The 26264-nt window shown below is 40.4% G+C and overlaps 1 protein-coding gene across 11 annotated transcripts in view; it reads left to right on the forward strand.

The window, feature by feature from the left end:
- PTPRM (protein tyrosine phosphatase receptor type M) overlaps positions 1-26264 on the forward strand; it is a 690600-nt gene that overhangs the window by 564389 nt on the left and 99947 nt on the right. For 4 of the 11 annotated variants that reach the window (XM_075920953.1, XM_075920955.1, XM_075920957.1 and 1 more), the window contains 3 exons: positions 218-292; positions 539-565; positions 5906-6093. In XM_075920953.1, the coding sequence (XP_075777068.1) occupies positions 218-292; positions 539-565; positions 5906-6093 (290 nt within the window). The remainder of the gene's footprint in view (positions 1-217; positions 293-538; positions 566-5905; positions 6094-26264) is intronic. The other 7 variants (XM_075920958.1, XM_075920961.1, XM_075920962.1 and 4 more) reach the window with 2 other exon arrangements.

Below are 26264 nucleotides of genomic sequence, written 5' to 3' on the forward strand. Positions count from 1 at the left end.
ATGTTGAGAAAATTGGTCTGTATTAGCTAGACCATTCTAGTAATTACCCATCATACTTTTCTCCAAATCCTGCTTCCATTGAAATCACTGGGAGTTTTGCCTTCAAAGGGAGCAGGATTAAGCCCTAAATTAAATCAATTTCATATGCTGATATTATCAATCTGAAAAAGTTTTATTTCTCTGTGCTGCCACTGACTAAATTTTCTTCTCTTTGCAGCCGTATCCTCCCCTTCTTCATTTACAATGAAAACTAACACTTTGAGCACAACAGTACCTAATTCTTATTACCCAGGTAACCAGTTTTTTGTCTTTGTCTCATCCCTTCATAATGCAATGCATCAATTTCCCTCCTTAGAAATCAAAATGTATATTGTTATTATTTTATTATACACTGCCTTTGAAGCTTTATTCATTTTAACATATTATAACTCGTTGCGTACTGTGGCTTTCTGCAGGAAAACTGGGGATCATTTATCAATCATTTACTGTTCTCTCTCTTTTTACCTTTCTGCATTGACCTGCTTATGATGTATGACAGATCCATTTGTGCCAACTGCAATTTTAGGTGAGAACATTTCCCTTTATCAAAGTTTATGGCAGAAATAATTTAGAAAGATGCAGCTCTAGGTTACAGAAAATAATATTTAAAAGACTAGCACATTAGGAGGGGGGAGTAAGTTTTTCTGCTGTGAGACTGCTCAGGACAGTTACTGGACTGAATTCCTACTGTCATGGTGCAAGTTGGGGAGGAAAAAAAGAAATATTGCTTTAATAAGTGGTTTTGTGAAGAAATGTTTATGTATGTATTTGGAATGACACTAGAATTTGATTATCATGGCACTTTAAAATATTTTCTCTTAGATTTCAGTTTTATCCATGAACTGAAGATGTCACTTCTGTACAAAAATAATGATTTCCTAATTCATTAAAATTGTCCTAATACAAAAAAAAATCAGTCAAAATAAAGTTCTGGCCATCAACCAGCTATCATTTCTTCTTACAATACCATGCAATTTCCTGACTTGCCTGTCATATTGAAGTTTCAGAGATGATGGTATTTCGAACAGCAAAATGAAAACATGGCACTTTATAAAAATATCGTTTATTATGTGTCATGTATCACAAAAAAGAAAAAAATGTAGAACCATAGGATTAAATGCATTTAAAGTATGAAACATTTCCACTAGGTATTTAGAAAAAAAACTCCTATTTGTCCAATATAAAAAGAATGTAGGAAAATGGTATTTCCAGGCTTTTTTAATAAAAAGTGTAAGACGCTATTCCATTTGCAATGAGTAAGTAACAAAACTGTGTTATGGCTTGTCCATTGTTACTTCCACAGTACTAACTTTTACCTAAACAGAGTTTTTTAAAAAATTAATAAAGGTATAACAATGCACTATACCACAAATTCCAACCCAAGTCTTAAGCTGCTTCTTTAGATCTGTCTTTAAAATGGTTTATCTTTACACTACATAGTTTTTCTTCCTTTTCCCTTTTCTCTAAATCACTGTGAATTTGTATACAAAGTATAATGTTTCCATGTCATTTTCTGGCTTTAAGCAGTTGCACTGAGGTAAAAGAAATTAAGTATAGTTAAGTGACACTTACAGGGAGCTGCAGTTTAGGAATGTGATTTCTGAAAAGCTAATGCAGCAAAGTTATTGTGTTCAAGGGATAATTAGGAAAGCTCATTCAAATATGACATTCAAAGGAAAAAATCAGTGCATTTTTATACTTTGTGTACATCAAGAAGAATGTAATGGTAGTGACTATAACAATGTAATAATCTGCATGCAAATGAAATTTGCTGAGTCTTTTAACTGCCTGAGATTTTACATTCCTTTGTGCTTTCCATTCATTCAGCAACTCAGCCAGTAGATGTTCTAACCTTGTGGGTGGTCAGGAAGAAAAGCATTGTTGCCAGGAGAAAAATTTAGAGCTTTCTATCAGGAATATGATAAGCTCCACGAACGGATCCTCAGAATATTTTTCAGTCAGTTGTTGAACCCTAATGATGATAAACATTCTATAAGCAGAAATAATATTTAAGCAAACATTTCTGATGCACTTTGGGGACAAAGTCTCCTTCTGTGGGCGTAAGAGAGGAGCTTTGGAGTTGGCTAGCTAATGTATACAATCTGTGCTTACTCTTCACAAAAGTCCTCCCACCATTATGATGTAGAAAATAAATATTTTTGTTGCCTGCCATGTTAAAGGTGAAGTACCCCTTTATGGTTGGTGTTCCATTCAAGCAGCACTAATCCTAAGAAAGCTGCATACGTGCATGTATTGGGCTGGAGCTTTAGCTGGTCTAAATAAGAGCAGCTCTATTACAATCAGTAAAGCAACACAGAGGAAGATTTGGACCTTGACATTTTAAAACAACTATCAATTTTGAAGTCCATATATTTTAATTCATGAATGGCTTCCATTACATGTAATGCCCACAGGCCTTTCTTATCCAATGGGAGTTTTCAGGACGTAAGGGACTGCAGGGTCAAACTTCTATTGGAACTAGTTGAGCTGGTCTGCATAACCTGCTGAGAAGTAGTATGATAGTGATTTTTGTTTAGTTTGGTTTTTTAGGTCAGTATCTATGAAAGGGGTCTTAACACACTTTATATTTTCCAAAAGGTTATGGGAGAAAACTTAGGGCATGTCTACACCGTAGCGTTATTTTCAGATAACACAGTGTGTGTCCACACAGTAAGCCTGTTGTTTTGAAATAATTTTGAAATAACGGGCTTCTTACTCAGACTTCTCTAACCCTCATTACACGAGGAGTAAGGGAAGTCGAAGGAAGAGTGTTCTTCCTTCGACTTCCTGTAGTGTGGACAGTGTCAAAGCCAAGTTAAGGTATTTCGACTTCAGCTATGCAATTAATCAATAAATCAGCGATTCTACCATTGATGCAGCAAAGAGGCAGAAGCTATTTTGATAGGAGAGTGTTTCCCATCAACATAGTACAGCGTAGACACAGCTTTAAAACAATGTAAGTTATATAAACTTCAGTTACACAACTTACATAACCATTGCTATTACAACTTAGATCAACTTCTAGTATAAGTGTAGACCAGGCCTTAGACTCAGCTTGCAAATTAACATCTTCTCAACCTATTGAAACAATTTACTGAACTAATAGGAAACTTTTTAAATGAAGCAAATGGAAACAATCTGATTTCTTTTCAACAATCTAATTTTTCAGTATTCACTAATTTTCGGGCAACTGAGAGAAGCCTCATGTTTACCCTCACCACTTAATTGAAAACTTGACAAAAAGCCCAAAATATACTTAGGCTGTGTATGTCTAAATTAATATGCAGAGAAGGTGGGGTGGGGAGTGTCTGTCTGTCCCTCTGTGTTCTGAGCAAAACTCAAATTAAAAGAAAGAAAAAATGTGACATAACAGAAGAAAAGAAAAGGAACTCATCCTAGATGTTCCACTAGTCTTGCAGATGTCCACAGCACCCATAGTTAAGATAAATGGAGACTAAAAGTGCATTACAATAGTTCTCACACAGTCCTGGATAAATATATTGAAATCGATAATGGATAATAGAATGGGGATCAGTAACTATCACCACCAGTTAAACTAAATAAGATGCTTGCTGTGGGTGATCACAGTTTCAGCTGGCAAAAGCAATTGACTGTTACATCTGAGATTTCGTCTCGCTATAACTTTCAAAGGCAAAGCAAAAAGATGGCGCAAACTTGTATTTTTAAGGGATTCGTTTTGTATTGTCCAAGTCAGAGAACATAAACTTTTCATTTAAAATAACTTTACAAGATAAGTCCCAAACATACCATAATGGTTTTAGTCTTGAAAAGGTGGGAGCAAGATGAGGCAGAGGGGCAGTGGAAGGGAGGAAAGAATGTTACGTTTCATCCACCACATAGAGAAGTGCCCTGGAGTGAGAGGCTTACGGGCTGAAGTGTCTCAGTTTCACAGCCCAGAGACTCTGACAGATTATAAGATTTGCCATCTGAATATTTAATACGAGTTTCAGAATTATAGTGATAGCTTAGTTTGAACAAAAATAAAAATTATAATCTAACACTACATACATTAAAAAAAACCATACAATCAACTTCTACACTTTTTTTTGTCTTTTGTGTCTTAGCCGCCTTGTAGTATTCAGGTACCATTTCAACAACAACATGCTGTAACTACACATGTATATCGCCTTTCATGCCATGCATCCCAAGGTGCCTTGCAATACAGTTTACTGCATGTTAGGCAAAGTAGACAAATTTAAAATTTAAAAATGTAAAATAGTTTTCTGCTAGATTGGTTGAGGTTAGCAAAGTGTCAGGAGGTGTAGTAAAATATTCATATTCATATCCATATTGCCACATATTATTTAGGCTCAGGTATGTTGTTCACATTTTAAACTATTCACTGAGAACCAGACTTAATCTCAGTTTTATCAGTATAAGATGATTGCAACTCCATTGAATTTTGTGGAGTAATTTTTAATTTACACTGAGATCAGAAACTGGCCCTTGATGAGGAGCTGTAGAGTTTTGGGTGTTTGTATGAGATTTTGGGACCTTTTCTCAATGACAATACTGGGGACTGAATACTATAATAAATTTAACTAAGGAACATGGAACTACTATTTTAGCAGTCCCTTTTTATGTGACACATTTTACATAGCAGTCATTTTTACAATATATTAATTTAATTTAATTAACCATTTCCCATAGTTAATGTGTGAGCACTGGCGAATATTTTTACCAATTTAAAACACTATTTTTATTGTTTCAGTTAACTAAAACAAAATACTTTTTTGAGAAATAAATTTTGGTCTTCATTTTTTTTTCAACAAAGAAAATATTTATGATAATACTTAATCCTCAGACTTTTGGGGTTTTTTTCTTGTCAAGTATAAAACAAATTAAAATTTTCATGAAAACAATGGTAAAGTGATATTGCTTCTTTAATCATGCCCTCTTTCACATAATCAGTGGCTCAGATAGAATACCAAGCTGTAAAAGTTAAATTACAACATAAAATTACCTGTAATTATTAATGTAGTACTGTTGCTTATGCCCTGTTTCCTTTTTCTCCTCCTCTTTTTTTCTCCTGATATGGTTCTTCTTAAAAGTGCCAATAAATGGTAAGTTGCCCATTTGCCCCATCAAAGAGGTGTGGAGGGGTGGGAGAGTTTGTGTTTCATACAAATTTTGAGCAACCCAGTGGGTTCTGTTGCGTGTTGGCTTGCATGTCAGTTGACATATGACATTTTCTGCCTAATGTGGTGGCCCATGATATATTGTGAAGTTGTTGGTTCTGCAGCATGCTCAACAGCCAATCAAAACATTTACCCTAAGCACATGATCTCTTGCATTTGTCCTCTTGTATTTTGTTTCAAAGTGTGATACCAGATCTACATTTTCATTGAAACCTTAGCTTAATGAACCATAATCCATTTTGTGCATTTTTTTATTTTGCTCACATCAAACATTTGTTCTGAGTTCACAGTGTAAAATCTAATAGTTCACTAATCTGAGAAGAATACAAGTCCTATTTTATTCTAGTTGGACTTGATGAAGTTTCAAGATGAAACTTCTCTACATCTTAGAACTGAATGCCTACAGAATTTAAATATTGTTTATAATCAGTTAGTGTTTAAAACAATATTTATTTATACATATATATTTAAAACAATATATAGTTTGGACTGTTCTGCAATGTTTACATTGTAGAAACATGGACTTTGCCTCATTCCAATTAGTCTTGAAATCTCCCTGGATAATTTACCTTTTTTCTGGCACAGCCCTCATAAATAGTGGTTATATTAAAGTTGAAAGTTAAAAATCATCCTTGTAGAAATCAGTGTATTTTATACTTTCAAAAATTGGAAACAACCTGGTATATAGTTCAGTTTTCTTTTCCTAGATGAAACCCACACGATGGCCAGTGACACAAGCAGCTTGGTCCAGTCACACACCTATAAGAAGCGAGACCCGGTAGATGTGCCATACCAGACGGGACAGCTTCATCCAGCCATCCGTGTGGCTGACTTGCTGCAGCATATCACGCAGATGAAATGTGCAGAGGGCTATGGATTCAAAGAAGAATATGAGGTAAGTGCCAAGTCTAGTGGCCTGATGGTTGTGCCTTCTATGTTGCCAGCTCTCACCTTGCTGTTATCTGAACCAAAGAATATGGAAAAATTACTATTGCATGTAATAGTATAGTCGATTAACCGATAAGCAAAAGCTTATAGGTTAATGCTATAGACTACATGCATTCTTCCCCCCTCCCCGCCCCAGTACTATTTTTAGCAGGCTGGCCAGCAGCCTGGCTCAGTTCTCATTCATGATGGGTCCAGGACCTACGCCTGCTGTGGCTCTGCATTTAAAATGTATTAGGAGCTGGGCAGGCAGGCAGCCCAGCTCATTTCCGGCTTGGGCTGGGTCTGGGAGCTCAGACCTCCTCACTCCCTCCAGACAGGGGCTGCTGCCACCCTGCGCTGCTGCCTCTTTATCAGAGGCAGCAGCACAGGGCAACAGGCAATCAGTCTGTGAGGGAAGCTGGTTTTGAAACTGGCTCCCCTTGTGCACCAGCTTCCGTCTGACACCCTGCGCTGCTGCCTCTGATACTGGGACAGCAGCGTGGAGTGGCAAGGGGCTCCTCTGGAGTGAGGCCAGAGTGCACTGGCTGCCGGCCCCACCCCCGGGGATTAAAGAATAGTCGAGTAACCGATAAGAATAAGATAAGAATTCATGAGGTTACTCAACTGTTCAGTTAACTGATATTTAATATCCTTACTGCACACTGAAACCGTGAGATGTGAGCTTTCATTTTGTACCTAATTCCAATTTTCCATGACTATGTATTGAAAAGTCCAGGCTACCATGGGCTGTTAAGAGCTACCGAGTTTTTCTCTTCTCCTGAAAAAGGTAGTTTTTCTGAGTTTGACATCAAAGCACTGACCAATCAGAGTTGCCTTGTGATATGACACACTGAAGTTCCATGGGCTAGTCATGACTAGTGCATACCTGCAAGGACTATAGCACATCATCAGGCTATGGGACTGCTTGTAATGCCAACCCTATGTTCTTTGTGAAATTAATGAAAAAAGAAAAAAAACACTTCTCATCCAAAACAAAGAATTATAAATGACTGTCTTAAGCTTTCTGATTCTCTAAAATCACAGGAACTGTACTCTTATGTTCCAAGTTATGTGGAATTGAATGAGCAGAGATTTCTTAATCCAGACTTCCCTATTAAATGCAAGCCTCATTTGGTTCCTTTGTATTCTGCTTTGTCCATAATACAGTGTCTAGGTCACAGAAATGAATTTCCTATATGAGTTTTCTTCTGCGTTTTTAGGACTGAGTTTAAGGGCCTGAACCTTAAAACGTTTATTCATGTGAGTACTTCTTACTTAAAGTAGATGGGATAACTAAGCTGGCTAGAATTATTCATATGATAAAGAGTTTATAGGATTGAGCTCTAAGAGCTGGCATGAATTCAGGAGGACCAATAACATATAGGTTGGAAAATAAATTTGTATCAATAAAGATCTGAAAGATGAGCTGGAATATTAAATGAATTTGTCATGGAAGTATATGAGAAATCACTTAATTTGTGTTGGATGCTTAGGTTGAGTGGAAAGGGGCACAACATGCAAACATAGACAGAGGTAGATACTGGTAAGCAGGTGAATTTTGAACCTCTGTGGACTATTTCAAAATACTCTGTGATCCAACATGATATGGCCACACAAGAGAGTAAGACCCCATCTAGCCCTCCTGTGTTGTCCTCCATGTCGTAGCTCAGTAGATGGAGGGAGAGCAGAGCCCATTATCTTCCCCCTCTCCCCTCCTCCCATGAGAAAGCTGGCAGAAAGAAGAATGATATAAATCAGGTATTGGCTTCTCAGCATCCCTGGCAGCCGAGCTAAGGTGTTTAGAAGGAAGGAAGGAAGCTGTAAGTGGAAAAGACTGTAATAAATTATTTCCCCCACCCATTCATACCCATCTCTTTCTCAGGGCTCTTTTTGGTGTGTGCACAGCTATACACTGTCCCCAAAAGACTCACTAGAGCTCTGTGTGAGTATAGTAAATGGTCTACCATGTTTAGGCACTTTGAAAATTATAGATTAATGTATTTACCTAATAGACTACTGCAGTAAAAGAAGCATCTACTGATATAGAGCATGCTTTTTACAAATGAGCAATGGTCATGTTTTTCGAGTTTATGCCCTGTCAACAAAATATACGTTATGACAGTTACATATATAAAATGTGTATCTGATGGTACTGTTGAAAATGACAATTGAAAACCCTTATCTTCATAAAAAAACTGTTCTTCAGCCTAGACCATATATACCAATTTTAAACACAGGGGGAACCTTGTAGCTAATTCATTAAAGAAATACTGTGAAAGGGAATCTAAAATGGAACCACTGATATAGATTTAAAAAGAGTGGCTCAAATGATGCTGCTGAACATTAGTTTCCAGGAAACTCACTTAATTTTAAACTTTCCATCCTGATGGATGACATCCAATTACAGGCAGGAGGTGTAATCATGACTAATGTCTGTAGATAAAATACATCAGTGTAGCGTACTGGAGATGATGGAGGAGTGGAACTTGAAATACTGCAGCACTAGCTACAACATTTCTGTTTCCATATGGAAATTGTTTATGATCAGAAGACACCATAACAAGCCACAGAACAGTCCTTCTGGCATTGCGTTTCATTGATGCATAATTGAAGTCTTAGGCTGCCAAACATATTAAACTATTTAACTTCGTCTTGAAATTATGTACAGTGATGAATGCACGCTATGTGTAGTTTTCTTGCTACACCCTAAGGCAGGGTGGGAAATGAAATGAAGGTGGTTTACCTCGGTTAGCCCCTGGCAGGCCACCACTGTTTATTTACCTGCACCTCTGCAGGTAAGGGCACTTGCTGTTCCCATTGGTTATGGATCACCATTCCTCACCAGTGGGAGCGGAGGGAAGTGGGGTGGACTGGCACAATGTTTCCCATAACTCCCATTGACCAGGAACAGCAATCCACAGCCAATGGGAGCTGAAAGCGCCCATATCTGCAGAGGTGCAATAAATGTGGTGGCTAAGCCTGGAGAACCACATCTGGTCCATGGGCTGGTTATTGCCCAGTGTTGCCCTAAGTAATAGAACTGACTTTCTGGAATCTCTCTTCCACATGCAATAAAAAACTATCTATAACTTTCAGTCCTGCTAAGATTGAAGAGCTGCCTGTTTCATATGGTTTTCAGACTGAGACCTGTTCTCTTTGCCAAGGAAGGCATTGGCATATGGAGAGATTCATTGCTATTAAATTATCAGAACGACAGCTGTCCAAATGAAAAGAGCGAATATTTTGGCAGGGCCCAGAGGTTTCTGTTAAATAGACTTTCATAGATACTTTTCTGTCTAACAAGATAGCAAGGCTACATTCTCACACCAGGGAAACAACTTGATTCCAAAGACATTGTCAGGATTCACAATGAAAATAAATACGTTGAACTGAGTAATGTAGCAAATTACCAGTGAGTATTTGTTTAAGGTAATAGAAAGATCAAAAGTACTAACTGGCATGCTTAGTTATAAATGCATTGAATGAAATATAACAAGTAATTTAACAAGGCCATATTTCATCAATGTGCTTACGCTCATGTGTTATTTTAAATCCTATCAATTTCATCCAGAAGTTTTTGGAGTGACATAAATGACGTAAAGGCAATAATTGATAGGTCACCTCTAACAAAGAGCAGCCTGGTGCAAGCTGTGTCTATGCATTGTTGATAAATCAGTCAATTGTTTGGCCACACTTTGGTTCATTATTTCATTTTTAAATATAGTCAGGAGTCCAAATAATCAGTGCCAGTCAGATTTATTAATCATAGAATCATAGAATACTAGGACAAGAAGGGACCTCCTGCATAATATGGTGCAGGAAAAGCTTTCTGTATGATACCAGTCTCCAAAGTGCAGTCTATAGCAAAGTTACATTTACCTTATGCAGAAGGTATGCTCCCCATAGTTATATCCCAAAAATCATCTTTCTGCACCCTAGTTGCTTACCAGATAAAGGTAGGTAATGTACACGTAACCTGAAACTGAATTCAGATACCAGCTTTTTACCTTGTTTGTTCCTGGTTCAATGGTGTACCTCTTTATCTTTGTTTCTGAGCTCATGTGTTCCACATGCTAAGGGGTATGAAGACACTCCCCGTGCTTTATGTGAGGGTAACTCCCTTTCTGTTGCTATGAGGAAACAGTTATATATTCTACCTACCTAAGCCAAAGGTTACTTGAGCTAATGCAAGGTGTGATGAGATACTTAAGATAAGTGAATAGGATTATGGCTGTGATGGCGTGGATGAGGCTCCGAAGCCCCTGCTGGAGGCTTGTGTCCTTGCTGCACCCCTCTTGAGAAAAGGCAACAGAGAAATCCTTCAAGCAAGCTAAACTGGCAGGGGAGGAAGAAGCCAATCGGGGCCAGGAAGACTATAAAAGGAGTTGGGGAACAGCAGCAGTCAGTTTTTGAGACTGCAAATGGGATGACTGGCAGCCTGAGAGAAGGGCAGCACCACGGATACCTCACTGTGGTGGTGAGCTTAGTAAGACTGGACTATGATGGGACTCTGAAAAAAAAGTCTGTGAAGTAAGGGTGAAGATGCTGTCTCCGGGAGGGGAAGCCTGGGAGCACCTTTGTCTACCAGAGTGGGAGACACACTTATAGATACTACAGAGGGTACTGAGATGGACCTGTTAGGTGTACCCCAGAAGGTGTCTGTCTGATATTGTGGAAACCATTTTCATATTTAGCTAGAAGCCATCTTGTATAACTCAAACCATTTCAGCTTCTTGCTTTTGTACATATGCCAGTGAGTGAACTTTGTCACCCCATGTGAGAGGCCTACAGGATTGAGCTATTGGAATATGTTAATTGAGCTGTTTGCGAGAAGAGCGCTCACTCCCTCTTACCTGCTCCTTTCTTTGCTGATAACGGTTTTGCTTTAAGTTTAATTGATGATTTCTGTAATTGGATGCCCTGACGTCAGACTTGTTTGGTTAAGGGTATAAAGATACTAGGATTGATTGTATTAGCCAGCATTACTGGACCCGGCTCTGCTGGGACCACGTTTGGCTCACTTTGTGCCTTATTGATCAGTAAAGCTGTTTGTTAGCTGCCCAACCACAGAGGAGCTTTTGCTTCAACAATATGCACACAGGGGGAGGGAGCGCGAAGGGGGGTGACTCAGCCAGAGGGATGAGTTGCCAAAGAAGACTTTGAACGGGAGGAAGTGCAGGCACATATGCTGTACCAGAGGGAGGGGGGCACTCACAAGAGGTGAGTGCCACCCCATCACAATGGCATAGGTAAGGTTTGGCTGGTTAGGCTAGCTCACTATTACATATAATTTGGGGCTTCATCTTGCAAGGTGCTAAGTGATCATGTGAGATGCTAAGCATCCCCATATCCCAACAAAAAACAACAGCAACTAAAACAACAACAATGTTTTAGGGTATTGAGCACTCTTTTGCTCTAATCCTGTGAGGTGCTCCACTCCTTAACTCTTTGACTCCATTGGCTGTGAGTTTTCAACAGCTTGCAGGAATGGAACTGTCTGCTTTATTAATGAACAGAAAAGTGACCCAATCCTGCTTCTGCTTCGGGCAGTGGCAAAACTCCCATTGACTTGACTGACACAGGATCAGGCCCCAAATCCCCTAGTGCTTTGTTATAACTATGTATGGGTGAGCACCAATATGGACATGACTTAACAGGATGTCTGTAACAACTTCAGTGTTCCATTGCCTTTGTTTCTCACGTTTCAAAGATTTATTTATTTATTCAAGAAGAATGTAGATGATGGTAAGGGATTGTGCAGAAAGCTTTAAACTCAGGAACATTGATACATGTTTCCAAAAGGCTTAGTACCCAGCAGATCTTTAAAATCATTTCAGTTCCCCTGTCAGACTTTAAAAAACAGAAAGCTGAGATTTTCCTTTGGTCTGGCAGTGTCAGACTGCGGTATAGTTTCCTATACCTCACCTACTCCAGTACAGCTTTGTTAGAGCTCACCAGTTCTTGAGTACGAGGGATATTATTTACCATTGAGGAGTCTCTGATTCCTATCCTACTGCTCTGTCATCATCTTCACTATCTCCTCTCAATATTACCACAAGAAATGATAAAAGAGGTGAGACAATGATCTCTGTACTTCATTCACTGTGCCTCTGTGCTCCTCTCCTTTTAGACTTCATAGTTGAATAATACTTTACACTTGCATGGGGCCTTTCTTCTGAGGCTGTCAAAGTGCTTTAATGCATTAAGCCTCACAGCACCACTGCAAAGTCTTGTATGGATCTGCTCTCTCCTCCCTGACAAAGTATCCATTACAGGAGCCCAACACGGCCCAGTAGCATTTGGAGGAACTTAAAACTCATCTAAACACAAAGGTTAGTACTAAGGGTGTAAGCAACTAGTTGAGTAGTCACTACCTGATGAGCATATTGGGTAGTCAAGTGACCACTCGACTAGTTGCTTCCCCCCCACTTGCTGCCTCTATCAAAGGCAGCAAGGGCAGGTGCTGGGGAGAGCCATCTTAGAAGCCATTTTCCCCCTTCCTGTGCGCCATCCCTGCTGGGGGGAAGGGGAGGCAGAGGCACAGCGGGGGACTGGCCATGAGCTAGGAATCAGCTGTCCCAGCTCATGTCCAGTCCCCCACTGCACCTCTTCCTTTTAAATGTAGTAAGAGCCAGGCAGCTGTTATTACATTTAAAAGGCAGAGCTGCAGCAGGATTAGCTCCCAGGGCCAGGAGTTAACCCCACTGTGGCTCTGCAATTTCCCTTCTTATCAACTAATAGAATAGTCGATGGAAATTCCATTGGCTACTCAATTAGTTGATTAAATGAAATTTACCATCCCTAGTTAGTACAATTTTAACCAAAATTGCATTAAATCTCTTTTGTGGACACTCTTCAATTGATTTAAACATGGCTTGTATCTTCTCAATGTAAGTTGATTTCTAAGCAAATTAAGCTAAATTTACATAAGCCAGGTTTAAATTAATTTCAGAATATCCACACCGGAGTTATAGTGGTTTAACTGAGTTGATTTTAAAACATAACTTTAATACACAATGCTGCTTTGTGTATAGACAAAACCTTAGAAAATCAATACTACATTATACTCTAAGAAGAGGCTTGCTGAGTTCTCATTGTCTGAAAGGCAGAGATAGGTTCCTCTAAAATGCTAGGACTTGTAAGTGGGACTCTTTTAATCTTCCCTGTGTTGCTTCCCTGTGGAATTGTGTCAGTGGGAGAATTTAAGAAAAAAACACTTGGTGTAGCTTCCGTGCTACTAATCCACACACAATTTTTATACTATTAATTGTTTCCGTTAGGGAGCTATTTTATAACAATCTAATTAAATCAATACAGTCCCTAGTGCTGTTGCAATTGCAGTGGTATAAAGGTAAATTATACCAAAATTAATCCACTTTATATGAATAGTACTACAGCCACACTATAAGGGTTGTGCTAGTTTAACTATATCTATTTCTAAACCAGCATATTTAAAGGAGTACTAAAATTGTATCTATACAAGCTCAGATTGGAAGTTCAAGACAGGAAAATGAGGTATATTGAGCAAACTTGCCTTTTAACAAATGTTAACTAACACATGTTAATTAACACATTTTAAGCACCAGTTAGTGCCTAGTGTAGACAGAGACAGTAATGTTCCATGTGTCTCAGTTGATCTGGTCCTGGTCAGTCCTTAGAATTCTGTGTTGCATCTGATCTCCACATCACAAAATGGAGATAGTAGATTTGGTGAGAGTTCAGAGATGGGCACTGAGGATGACTGAAGCATGGAAAAACTCTTCTATGAAGGGAAATTTCAAGATTTGAGAGAGCTGTTGACAGAGGGATTCAAATCAAGCACATCAAAATTGCTAATGAAGCAGGGATTTAAATATCCCATGCTTCATTAGCATAAACATGGCAGCCGCTTTTTTTTCGAAACGGGAGGTTTTTTTTTTAAAAAGGCCATCCAGACACGGATCTGTCGAAAATAAACCCTTTTTTGACTGATCCTATAAACCTCATTTTTTGAGGAATATAGGATCTGTTGAAAAAGGGTTTATTTTCAACAGATCCATGTCTAGACTGCTGTTTTTTCGAAAAAACTCCGTTTCGGAAAAAAGCAGCGGCCGTGTTTATGCTAATGAAGCGCAGGATATTTAAATCCCTGCTTCATTAGCAATTTCGATGTGCCTCATCTACATCTCTCTGTCAACAAAGTGGTGTAGTCTAGACACACCCTTAGTTAGAAAGGACGTAAAATGAGATGTGATCAAAGTAAATAAAATGATGAATAGTACACAGAAGGTAGATTAAGAATTTCAGTTCTCCCTCTTTCTCATTATGAAAACATTTAATGGAATGTAAAGGTGACAAATGCAAACAAAATCCAGATGGGGAAAATACTCACAGATCATAGGAAAAAAACCTTTTTCATAAAGTGTTCAATTTGCCTGTGGAACTCATTGCCACAAGGTATAACTGAGACCAAGAGCTTAGCAGGATTCAAAATGGAATTTGACATTTATGTGGATAACAAGAATATCCAGATCTATGGACAGATATATTAAAAACAAAGTAAGATTTAGAAGGGCTATAAATCTTTCAAGCTGTAGGACATAAGCTAACCACTAAGTATGGGAGATAAGGAAGAAGCTTCCTCTGGAGTCAGGCTTGGAATGTTAAGTAGTGGTTAATTAGCTAATTGAGTAGTCATCCTTGACTATGGGTTGGACCTCTCTGGTCTGGCACCCTTGGGACCTGACCAGTCCCAAATGAGGGAATTTGTCAGACCAGAGGCAGTCCCCCATTACCAGCTCCTCAGACCACTTTCCCTTCCTGCTGCTGGCCCCTGACCACTTCACCCTACCAGACTGCCGTACTGCTGCAACCCTGGCAGCCCGGACTTCCCTGGCCCCACTACCAGACTGCTCCGGCCCTGCTGCCACAGATGCCGCATCCCCGGCCCCAGCCCTGCAATTGGGGCTGCCACGTCCTTGGCCCCACTATTGGGGTGCCACAGCTGCACATCCCCTGCCATGCTACTGGGACTGCCACAGCCCCAACCCTGCTACCACGGCTGCCACATCCCTGGCCCTGCCACCAGGACCGCATCTCCATGGCCCTGCCCCACTGTTGGGGTGCCACAGCTGCCAAATCCCCGGCTCTACTACTGGGGCTCCTGTGGTGCCTCCTGCACTACCAGGGCTCCGGCACCATTCCCAGCCCCAACCATGCCGGTGGGCTGTGAATCTCCAGCCCTCTTGCCACTGGGGCTTCCAGCCAAGACTACCTATTCCAGGAATACCTGTGGTCCTCTTGGGCCATGGATGTTGCCGGATGAGGAAGTCCCAGTTTTGAGGGTGCATCTTGTACTTGATTAGTTAATAAGGAGGGGCGCTCGCTACCCCTGCAGCTGCTCTGCAGAATCGCAGCGGGGTTAGTTCGCAGGGGTGGCGCGAGCCGAGACTGAACAATCCTGGTTTGCACTGGCTCCGGGACCACTGCACTTCTGCCTCCCCTGCCCCTCCCCACCCTGCACCCCATAGACAGCGCTGGGGGGAACTGGGTTTTAAGCTGTCTCCCCCTAACACCAGCTCCTGAGTAGTCACTCAACTACCCGATAAGCCTATGCTTATCGGGTAGTCGACTACTTGTCTGGCTTACATCCCTAGGGCAGGCTACCCCATAATTGTCCTATGCCAACTCTCTTCTCTGAAGCCTCCAGTATGGGCCACAGTTGAAGGAAAGTTACTGGACTAGATGGGCCACTAGTCTGTTCCAGTATGACAGTGCTTATGTTCGTCTTTCACATTCGTCCTTAAAGCGGAACACAACCTCTTTCCTACCCTCTTTGTCCCACCACTCCATTTATAATTCTTCCTGTTTGTCTTGGCTGAAGGACACACATGCTGCCAGAAAACATTTTTCGGTGTTGTGCATCTGGGACCCTGTTCTGAATCCTGGAAATAGCAGGAAAAAATGTACTAGTTTTTGTTATTGTTAAGCTGATAAAGCAATTGACAGGACCCAGCTGGTGCTTCTACTCTACATGCATTCACTGTGACAGAGACAGCCCTGTCTCACCTCAAACCTGCATACATTTCACATGCTCTTTTCAATTCTTATTTTATATTCTGCAGCACCAGCTGAGTCAATCAATTGCCACAATCAGTGGAGGTTATTCTCTATCCCACAGGATGCAAATAACAAAACAGAAAAATACATGGGAACATTGGAGGGGAATGGGGATATTGGCAAGCACTGTAAATACATTAAGGACAACAGCAGCAGCTGTATTTTGCGGTGTCTGGAGAAACCAAATGCTTTTTTGCTTGATTTCTCTCCCTTTAATTATTATGATAAAATCCATGAGAAAAGGGTAGACTTATCTAAAATAGTGATAATTTGCCCTATTATTGTGAAAGTTATTCTGAAAATTGTCAAACACTTCAGCTTAAAGATCATACTTTGTTTTTTCTTTGTTGTTAGTTTCCTTTTTTATTTTTTCTGTAAATAGAACATATTATGTGCCCTGCTTATTTGAATCACAAAAGAAAAATACATCTTTCCAGCTCTGTATTTGCATGTATCATATTAACCTTTGTGGAATCTCTCATCTCTGAGAGAGAATAATTCCTTTTGGGCTTTGTTTGTTTGTTCCTTTTGGGCTTTCTTTGTTGCTGGCTTTTTATTTTGTTTTTTTAGTAAGTCCCAAACATTTGTTCTGTCAGCCTCTTTTCTAATTGAATTTCTGAGGCTTGGTCTCCAATTGGAAGTTATAATAATGATATTACTATGTAACTATAAAAACAACAGTAGTCCTGTGGCACTTTAGAAACAAATATATATATAAATTATCATGAGCTTTCATGGGCAAAACCCACTCTTCAGATGAGATGAGCTCAATTGGAAAAAAAAAAGAGGGCCTCCCCCCCAGAATAAGGGGTGGGAGGAAGTACTTGTCAATTGTAGTCCTACTGCTCATGAGGCAAATTGAGTGGGCTGGAAGTGTCCCATACTTAGCTTTCTATGTCAATGCGGTGTTCAATGTAAGGAAAGCTGGTTTTGTAAAATGTCATCCTCTTCAAGTTTTTGTTGAGGCCAAAGGAAACAGTGTCAAATTTGCATATGAAGGTCAATTCCACATACCGTATTTTCCAGCGTATAGGGCGACTGGGCGTATAAGACGACCCCCTATCTTTTTAATTAAAAGATAGGGTTTCATCTTATACCCCAGCGCCCCTCCGCCTCCTTTGCTCCCGGTGTCCCTGGTCTGCTGGAGATGGTCCCCAGCAGACCAGAGGCACCGGGAGCAAAGCCGCCAGGAGCGCCTGGGCTGCCCCCCCCCCCCCCACTGGAGCCCCTCCGCGGCTTTGAAAGCCTCGGGGGAAGCCGGCGGGGGGGGGGCATCCCAGGCGCGCATGGGCTGCCCCCCCGCCGGAGCCCCTCCGCGGCTTCCCCCGAGGCTTTCAAAGCCGCGGAGGGGCTCCGGCGGGGGGGCATCCCATGCGCGCCTGAGATGCCCCGCCGCCGGCTTCCCACGAGGCTTTCAAAGCCGCGGAGGGGCTCCGGCGGCGGGGCATCCGGCGTACAAGACGACCCCCGATTTTTGGGGGATGTTTTTTAACTTCAGAGGTCGTCTTGTACGCCGGAATATATGGTACTCTTTCTCCGCAGTTGACTTGTGAAATTCCTTTGAAGAAGAATGGCTACTTTTAAATCCATTAATGGGTGCCCAGGCTAGTTAAAATGTTCCCCTACAGGTTTCTGTATGTTATCATTTCTAATATCTGATTTGTGTCCATTCATCCTTTATTGTAGAGACTGTCCAGTTTTGCCAATATATATGACAGAGGGGCATTGCTGGCACTTGATGGCATATCTCACAGTAGAGGCTGTGCAGTTGAATGAGCCTCTGATGATGTGGCTTATGTGGTTAGGTCCTGTGATGGTGTCGCTAATATAGATGTGTGAACAGAGTTGGCAACAGGGTTTATTGCAGGGATAGGCTCCTAAGTAAACGTGTCTGAGGTGAGATGTGAGGCTTCTGGAAAGAATTTGTTTCAGGTTAGGGTGCTGTCTATAGGCACGGATTGGCCTATCTCACAAGGCCTGTGAGAGTGAAGGATCATTTTCCAAGATAGGTTGTAGATTATCAATGATGCGCTGGTGGGCTGTAGGTGATGATTAGTGGTGTTCTGTTACTTTCCATGTTGGGCCTGTTCTGAATAAGCAGATTCCTGGGTACTTGTCTGGCTCTGTCACTCCAATTCTTCACTACTGCAGGTGGATATTTAAGTTTTAAGAATGCTTGATAAAGATCTTGTAGGTGCTTGTCTGTGAGATTGGATCAAATCCAGTCATATCTTAGGACCTGACTGTAAACAAGAGATCATGTGATATGTCCTGTAAACAACAGATTGTGTGATGTGTTCTGGATAGAAGGTAGAGACATGTAGGTAAGAACACAATCTGATATAGGGTGGTGGTAATGTTGCCATAATTTAATTTTACTGTTGTGTCATGGAAGTGCATCGCTTGTATGAACTGGTCCAAGCTAAGGTTAATGATTGGGTTAAGATTGTTGAAATCACTGTGGGAATTCTTCAAGGGTTTCCTTCCTTCGGATCCATATAATGAAGATGTCACCAATGTAGCATAAGTAGAGGAAAGGTACTACGGAGTGAGAGCTGAGGCAACGTTATTTGAGGTCAGCCATAAAAATTTTGGCATTTGTGGGGCCATGCGTGTGCCCATAGCAGTGCTGCTGACTTGAAGGTATAAATTCTCCCCAAAATGGAAATAGTTGTGTGTGAGGACAAAGTCACAAAGCTCAGCCACGAGGTGTATAGTGGCGTCATCAGGGATAGTGTTCCTGACAACTACTAATCCATCATCTTGTGGAGTGTTGGTGTAAAGAGCTTCTACATCCATTGTGGCCAGGCTGGTGTTTTCAGGAAGATTATTGATGTTCTGTAGTTTCCTCAGGAAGTCGGTGGTGTCTCAAAGATAGTTACGAGTGCTGGTAGTGTAGGGTCTGAGAAGAGAGTCAACATAGCCGGATAATCCTGCTGTAAATGTTCCGATGCCTGAGACGATGCCTGGGATTTCAAGATTTATGGATTTGGGGTAGCAGATAGAATACTCCTGGTTGGATTTGGGGTGGGGGAGAGATGTTTGTATAGATTTAGTCTCAAGTTGTAGCAGGGAGTTTCATGAGCAGATGGTATTGTTTCTTTTGGTTTTCCTCAGTGGGATCAGAGGAAAGAGGCCTGTGGAACGTGGTGTTGGTGAGTTGTCTGGCAACCTCCTGTTTGTAATCTGTCCTGTACATGTTCTTTGAGTGTGTGTGGCATAATCTCTCACTGTAGTCTGTGGGGTATGTCAATTGTAATGGGCTTTTCATCTTTTGTCCATTGGGTATAATGTTCATCTGTTTTCACTTGGATAGAAAGATGATATCTGACTGGATCTGTGCGTATTTCCTTATGCAGTCAATGGATTTCCACCCCATATGGCTCAATGCAGAGTCTTGCATGTTTAATAGTCTGAGAGGGGTAGTCATATTAGTTTGTAACTTTAAAAACGAGTAGTCCTATGCCACTTTAGAGACTAATAATATATAAATAGAATCATGAATTATTCTGGGCAAAACTTGCTTCTTCAGATGAGATGAATTTGAGTGGGGAGGGGGAGAAGGACCACCCCAGAATAAGAAGAGCGAGGGGGGGGGGGGGAAGTGCCTATCAATTGTAGTCCCAGTGATTATAGGACTAATTTTTCCTATAGTACAGTACAGAAAATCACTAAGCATTTTGTGTCTTGACATTTCTGAATCTTTATTTGCAATGGAGATACAAACTCTTGGTAAAACTACCCATAATGGATTCTTATGAGAGATCAGAGCTCAACCTTTGTCACCAGCATACGGCATATAAAAATGTCTCATTGATGTCTATTGCATATTAAAGAATTCAGGGCCTGATACTGCTTTCACTGAAGTAACTGGACAAAATTCCATTGTGTTGAATAAGGACTCGGTTCAGAAAAAAAAAATCCTCATTCAGGAAATCTCCAAAGTACATGTCTAAGTCTGAATGAAGTCAGTGGGACCTAAACATGTACTTAATCATAAGCATGTGCTTGTACTTTCCTGAATCAAGGGCTATGGCCTTAGTTCCAGAATATTCCAAAGCTGGAATGTTCCTGTCTATAGAACCTCTGAAACAAAATATGCTCCCCACAGTCCCCTGCTCCTGGAGCAGGCTTTCTGTCCTGGCTAGTTGTCCTGAGCCCCAGGTTGCTAATTGACCTGGTGAGGGAGCTGCTGGGCTTCCTCATTCCCTAGCTCTAAGAGCTGCCTGCCTTCCCCTGTTCTGAGTTTCCCATCTGCCTGCTTGGCAGTTTCCCAACTTTCCAAGCTGGTCAGCTTCCCATTTATTTGCCTGTTTGGGGGTCCCCTGCCTCCCTATCAGGCTGGGAGCCCAGATAAGGGGACAGCTCACCAGGCAGGCAAATGGGAGCTGGGAAGCTCAGCAGGCAAGTGGGGAAGACAGGCTGGCAGGAAACCAGGCAATGTTTTCAATTGAAAATTCCCACCGAATTGACTTCTCCCATGAAAAGTTTCAGTTCTGTCAAATCAGAAAGTCTGATGGAAAGGTGTTCCACTGGAAAACTTTTAACCAGCTCAACAGCTAACAAACTGATTATGTAAGCATGAGAGGAAATATAAATAATAGGTAGAAGGGTGCCAATTATAAAAATGCTTTTAAAAAAAGCAGCAGATTGTATAAGGGAATATATTTTCTAACCCTGGTAGACTTACCAAGATTACTTTAGCTCATTTAAAACAAATGCATTATAGAGAAATATATGCATAGTTTAGGAATACAGTAGATGAACTATTGCTAAATTAGAACTCTTTTAACAGCTAAATTATGTTAATTTGATCTAAAATGTGTTTCTCTAGCTTCTAAACAGCCAAGAATAATGTTCTGGTAGTGAAATTGGCAATGGATTAAAATGCCTAATTATATATACTAAATAAATCCAATCCATATAAAACATGCAGGGTATATTTATAATAAATAATGAATATGTTGTAATTACATTTAACATTATTTGCATAATTTAAAAAGAAATAAATAAATGAATGATTTTATGCCCTCTTAAAGAGTGATAATAAAATATAAAGGAAGTTCTAAGTTTATGTGGGAGTTAGAAATAATGAATAATATCTGAAACATTAAAATACAATGTTTCAATCCATGTACTTAAATTGGACCAACCCATTTGCACAGGTGCAGAAGTAAAACATGATGTCAGCAGTTTTAAAATAGTAACTAACTGCTGAAGAAAGGATTATGGATTGTGATAAAATATTCAGTGGGTTTTTTAATACATAATTTTTAATACATCATTCTGAGGCACATATAGAGTATTTATTTGGCAATTTTTCATAAAACAAACATTTCCCCCCATTTAAATAGCATATGTCATTAGTATTTAGTGCTTTACCTAAAATTTGGAATATTGAACACTAAGGTGATTCTGTGGATTTTCCATCTGGAGGCCTAGGTCAGGAGTGAAAATGGTTTGATGATCTCACCATAGGATGTTATTCACAAAGAGGACTGATGTGCCTGTCACTGTAGGTGCCTACGACCAGCATTTAGATGCCACTGACATTCACAAAACCACCATTCACTTGTCACCTTACGCTGTAAGTGCCGTAAATCCCCAAGTTTCCACCATTAAAATCCCCAAGGTGCCTAAATGTCAGCAGCGGGACATACGCACAGCCATCTCAGTCCTGATGATGGCACTAAGCTGCTAGGCACCTAACTCATGTCTAAGCCTCAGTGAGTGTCACAAATTAGGCTACTCCCCATGCCCATCATACTCTTTGAGTCTGATTTGGGAGATGTGCTCTGCTTAGCCTAGTGGTTAGGGACTCATGCAGGATGGGGGCCTCCAGGATTCAATTCCCCCCTCTGCCTTCTTTGGAGAAAGAATCTGAACGTGGTCTTCCCCCTCTTAGAAGAGACCCTGATGACTGGGCAATACTATCTCCCACCCCACCCCCGGCATTGCTGAAGAGCTCCAAGAAGTAATCTCCTTTCAGAATGCTACCTGTTGCTCACCTTGCAGTGGTACAGGTCCTCTAGCACATAGTACAGTCTCCTTACACCTTACTTAAGCAAGGTACTTAAGTATATGCCTAACTTTGTGCACAAGAAATGTCTCCGTGACGTCAATGGGAATATGTATGTGCTTAAATACCTTGTTGAATCAGGGACTTAGATTTTTGACTGAGAGATCATCAGGGTTTGTATTGGGCTTTACCTGTGCCTATTTATAGGAAACACCCATCAATCGGTGATCCCCTAGCTTTTTCATAGTGGGAATGTATCAACAAATTTTGAGTTTTAAATAAAACAGGGTGAAAATCAGTGGCTCAGTCATACAGTTCGTTGTCTGTTTTATGCAAACTCCCATTGACTTAATTAGCACATGCAGAGCAGCAGGATCCAGCCCTGAATTAACAGTCAGGAAGGACAGCAGGTGACTCAGAACTGATGGGAAAATTTTAGAGTGCAAAGCGCTTTAAGGTTTTTATGCCCTTTCTGGATGTCTCTGAATCCAAGTGTAACTGTCAAGTTGAGACATTTCCTTTTAATCTTGAGAGAGAGTGGATACAACTGCTCTGCTGTCTAATGTGATATTGGTACTGCCCTTCAAAGAGCTGTCAGCCATTATTCATTGCCAAGATGTTTTCGTGGATTGTGTGCATTAGAAGTCTTTCAGACAGTACCTGGTTGATTTTGATTTTTATGTCAGTTCAGCTGTTGTTCACTTACCTTTGCTTTTTGTTTGTGATAGTTACTACATTTTTGGCAGTGTATTAGGTAGGAATCAACAAAATACTACATATAACTCCCCATGGTATTGCTTCTCAGTGGCCTCGTCTCTGGTGCATGATATTTGGACTGGCTCCTCCCCTCTCTTTAGACTCATAAAACTGGAACGGACTATGAGAGGTCAAGTCCAGTCTGCTGCACTCATGACTGGTCAGGACCAAGCATCTTCTCATCCCTTACAATAATGAGGAAGATGATGGAGATGCCACAGCCTCCCGAGGCAATTTATTCTAGTGTTTAGCCACCCTGACAGTTAAGAAGTTTTTCCTACTGTCCAGCCTAACCCTCCTTTGCTGCAATTTAAGTTCATTGCTGCCTCCCATGAGTTGGAGCCTTGGATTTGTTTTTGTGGAACTGGTGCCTCCACTGGTGCCTGAGAAACAAGGGATGCTTATTCCTTAGGAATAATGAATAATGCTGCCATTGCAAGCAGGAAGTGTAAAACGCTGTACACATGAAATAATAAAGTACTTCAACACGAACTCCAATAAAAGAATGATGCACCCAAAACTACTATACCAATGTTTCTCAACCAGTGGTACAAGTACCCTTAGGTGTACTTGAGAGAAGTTGGGGGCTACGTCAACACAACTGAAATTTGTAGAAAACTGAATTTTTGTTTTAAGTTTTACAGTGTTTTATTATTTTTGTACTTTTTACACCCCAAAATTTCATTGCCTGCCTGTCTGCAATTATGTTATTTAAAGAAATGTGTTCTAATGGAAGAAATAATGTTGTGTGTCTGAAAACTGTAGATACTGGGGGTATTTATAATTTTTTGTTTTGGAAAAGAGGTACTTTATAAAAAAACGGTTGAGAAACAGTGTACTATAACAACAAAGGGGGACTTTATTGAGAGAGGGAAATATAGGAAGGTAGAAAGCATAAGAATTAACTAAGAATCACTAAATATCAACAGATCAACCAACTCACCTCTCAACACCCAAAACTCTTCCCAACACCAGCTCTCTCCCTGCACCTTCCCAGGCAGATGGCACACTGAAGTGGAGGCCTGCAGCACTGTGAATGTTGGACGTCTTAAACACAAAAAAAAGAAGGCTCTTATTCTGATCCCCAGGTTTCAGCTGGCTCTCAGTAGCCAGCGCCATATTGGCAGGCTGGGCCAATTCGTATTGTGAGGCTGCTGAGAGCCACTTAGCCAAACCGTAAACCTTGTATGTGATGGAAACCATTTCAAGCTGCCACACCTCAAGCAACCATAGTTCCAGCACCTATGGACCTCTGCCATTCTGGACACTTGGTCTCTGCAGGCAAGAATTCCCTGACCCACGCACTAGATCTCACAGCAGTTCAGAGCCTATCTTTGAAGGGGAGTTAATCAGAGACTCTGAGCCGTTCTGCTTTTCTCCCCACTCCCAGATTCACAGCTCAAACCTCAAACTAATTCCTTCCATGCAGAAACCTCCCTGTTGGCCTCAGCAGGAGTTTCAAATCTATTCTGTTCCCAACCCACCCTCTGACTCCATGCATGCTGGGAAATAAAGCAGGCTCTTGCTAGTTATTTCTGTTGTAGCCCTTAGGGTAAAGGGTCAATCCTGAATTCCAGGATCTGGCAAATGAAGTTTTGCAATGAAATCTAGGATGGTGATTCCCTAAAGAAAAGATGAAGGAAAATTTTAGCTATGAACTAGTTTATATAGAAAATGCATATGGCCGTTCTTCCCACTTTTGTTCTGAGTAGTACCTCAAGTTATCTCATATACATTAATGGGGAAATTTAAGGAACATAGTACTTCTTAAGGTAAGTGAAGCTAGCAGAATCCATCACTGATGTAGACAGTGAGCCCTTTCCTAACTTTTGGAGAGGAGGAAGGATACAGTCATATCACTTTGGAGACATGACATGAGCTAAGTCAAGGCTGAAAATATCAAGAAAGGTTTTACTTGATTTTTGGACAGGAGCACGTATTTCAAATTAAGCAAATCTGGTAACTTACTGTTTTCCTGTATATACCTAAGTTTTACAGCTGAGTTTTTCATGATCTACTTCTTTTACAACATCACCAGATTGGAATTTATATCATGATGGTGACATTGTGAATCAAGTCAACAGTACTGACTGTAAACAGAACACACAAAATATGGTTGGAGTCACCCTAAAGTTAAAGAATTATTCATTTGTTCTTGTTTTTTTATAAATGAAAATGTATATCCTGTCAGAGAATGAAATATGTTCACTCCACAGATCAGCTGTGTGTATATTCTGAGTGCATATTTTGCTGACGTGTAGTATTTACATGTGGTTCTGTCAGATAAAGTAGTGCTCTAAAAAGGAGCTGTCTCAGAATTTAGGTTTTTCTGTAAGATTTTTTTATATTGCAGACTATTCATATATTTTTGGTTTAGTTTTCACTGAGTCTGTGTATTCGTTGGGGGTGTTTGTATCATGCTTTCAATACTAGTTCATTCTTGTTGTAAATTGATTTTTTTCGTTGTTTGTTTTTGCATTATTGAGGTACAGAGCAAGCACAGCTGGGAAGAAAACTGCTTTTCTGTTTATATAAGTAACAGCATGTTATCTTTTAGTTCAGATGTGCTACAGTACAGATGACTGAATTGGCATGTATATTTTACAAGAAAATGTGTGACTGGATCTGCATTGTCTACTAACCTGTTGAACACTGCAGATAAGCATTCTTGTCTGTAACTTCTGATTCTTTTAGATACACCCTGAACACTAACCTTCTTTTCCGGCTACTGAACTCAGCTACTCTCCACCGGATATTTGCACTCACCCAGTCTGTTTCCCAGATGCAAAAATGCTCCGACCATTACTGCTTCCTACAAGATATGAACCCAGACTCCTTCACAATGTAAAAATCTTCCCTTCCTCTGAATTCAGTATTGTATGTGGGTGTGGGATCTCACCCACTTATTGGCTGATTGATCTTCAAATCCAAGAGTAGCACCAAGAGTATCAAACTAAGGGATTATAATGGAAACATTGGTAGTTCCATAGCTGTAGAAATACTATGGAAACATCTATGAGGAGAAAAGGTATATAAAGATCAAAACCGACATAGTTGTTACTTCTGATCTGATGCTTTGCTGTGTAATCAGCTAACATATATCACAAAACTCTCTTAGTTTGACGGAATGGATTTTCCATATATTGGAGAGGTTGAGAAGATTGGTGATGCAGTAATGTAAAATTAGATGATAGAGTAGCTCTCCTTCACTCTTCTAGGCAAAACAAATGATAAAAATATTCTAGATAATATCAAAGCAAAAAAGC

Source organism: Pelodiscus sinensis, chromosome 2 (genome assembly GCF_049634645.1).
Source record: "Pelodiscus sinensis isolate JC-2024 chromosome 2, ASM4963464v1, whole genome shotgun sequence".
Taxonomy (NCBI): Eukaryota; Metazoa; Chordata; order Testudines; family Trionychidae; genus Pelodiscus; species Pelodiscus sinensis.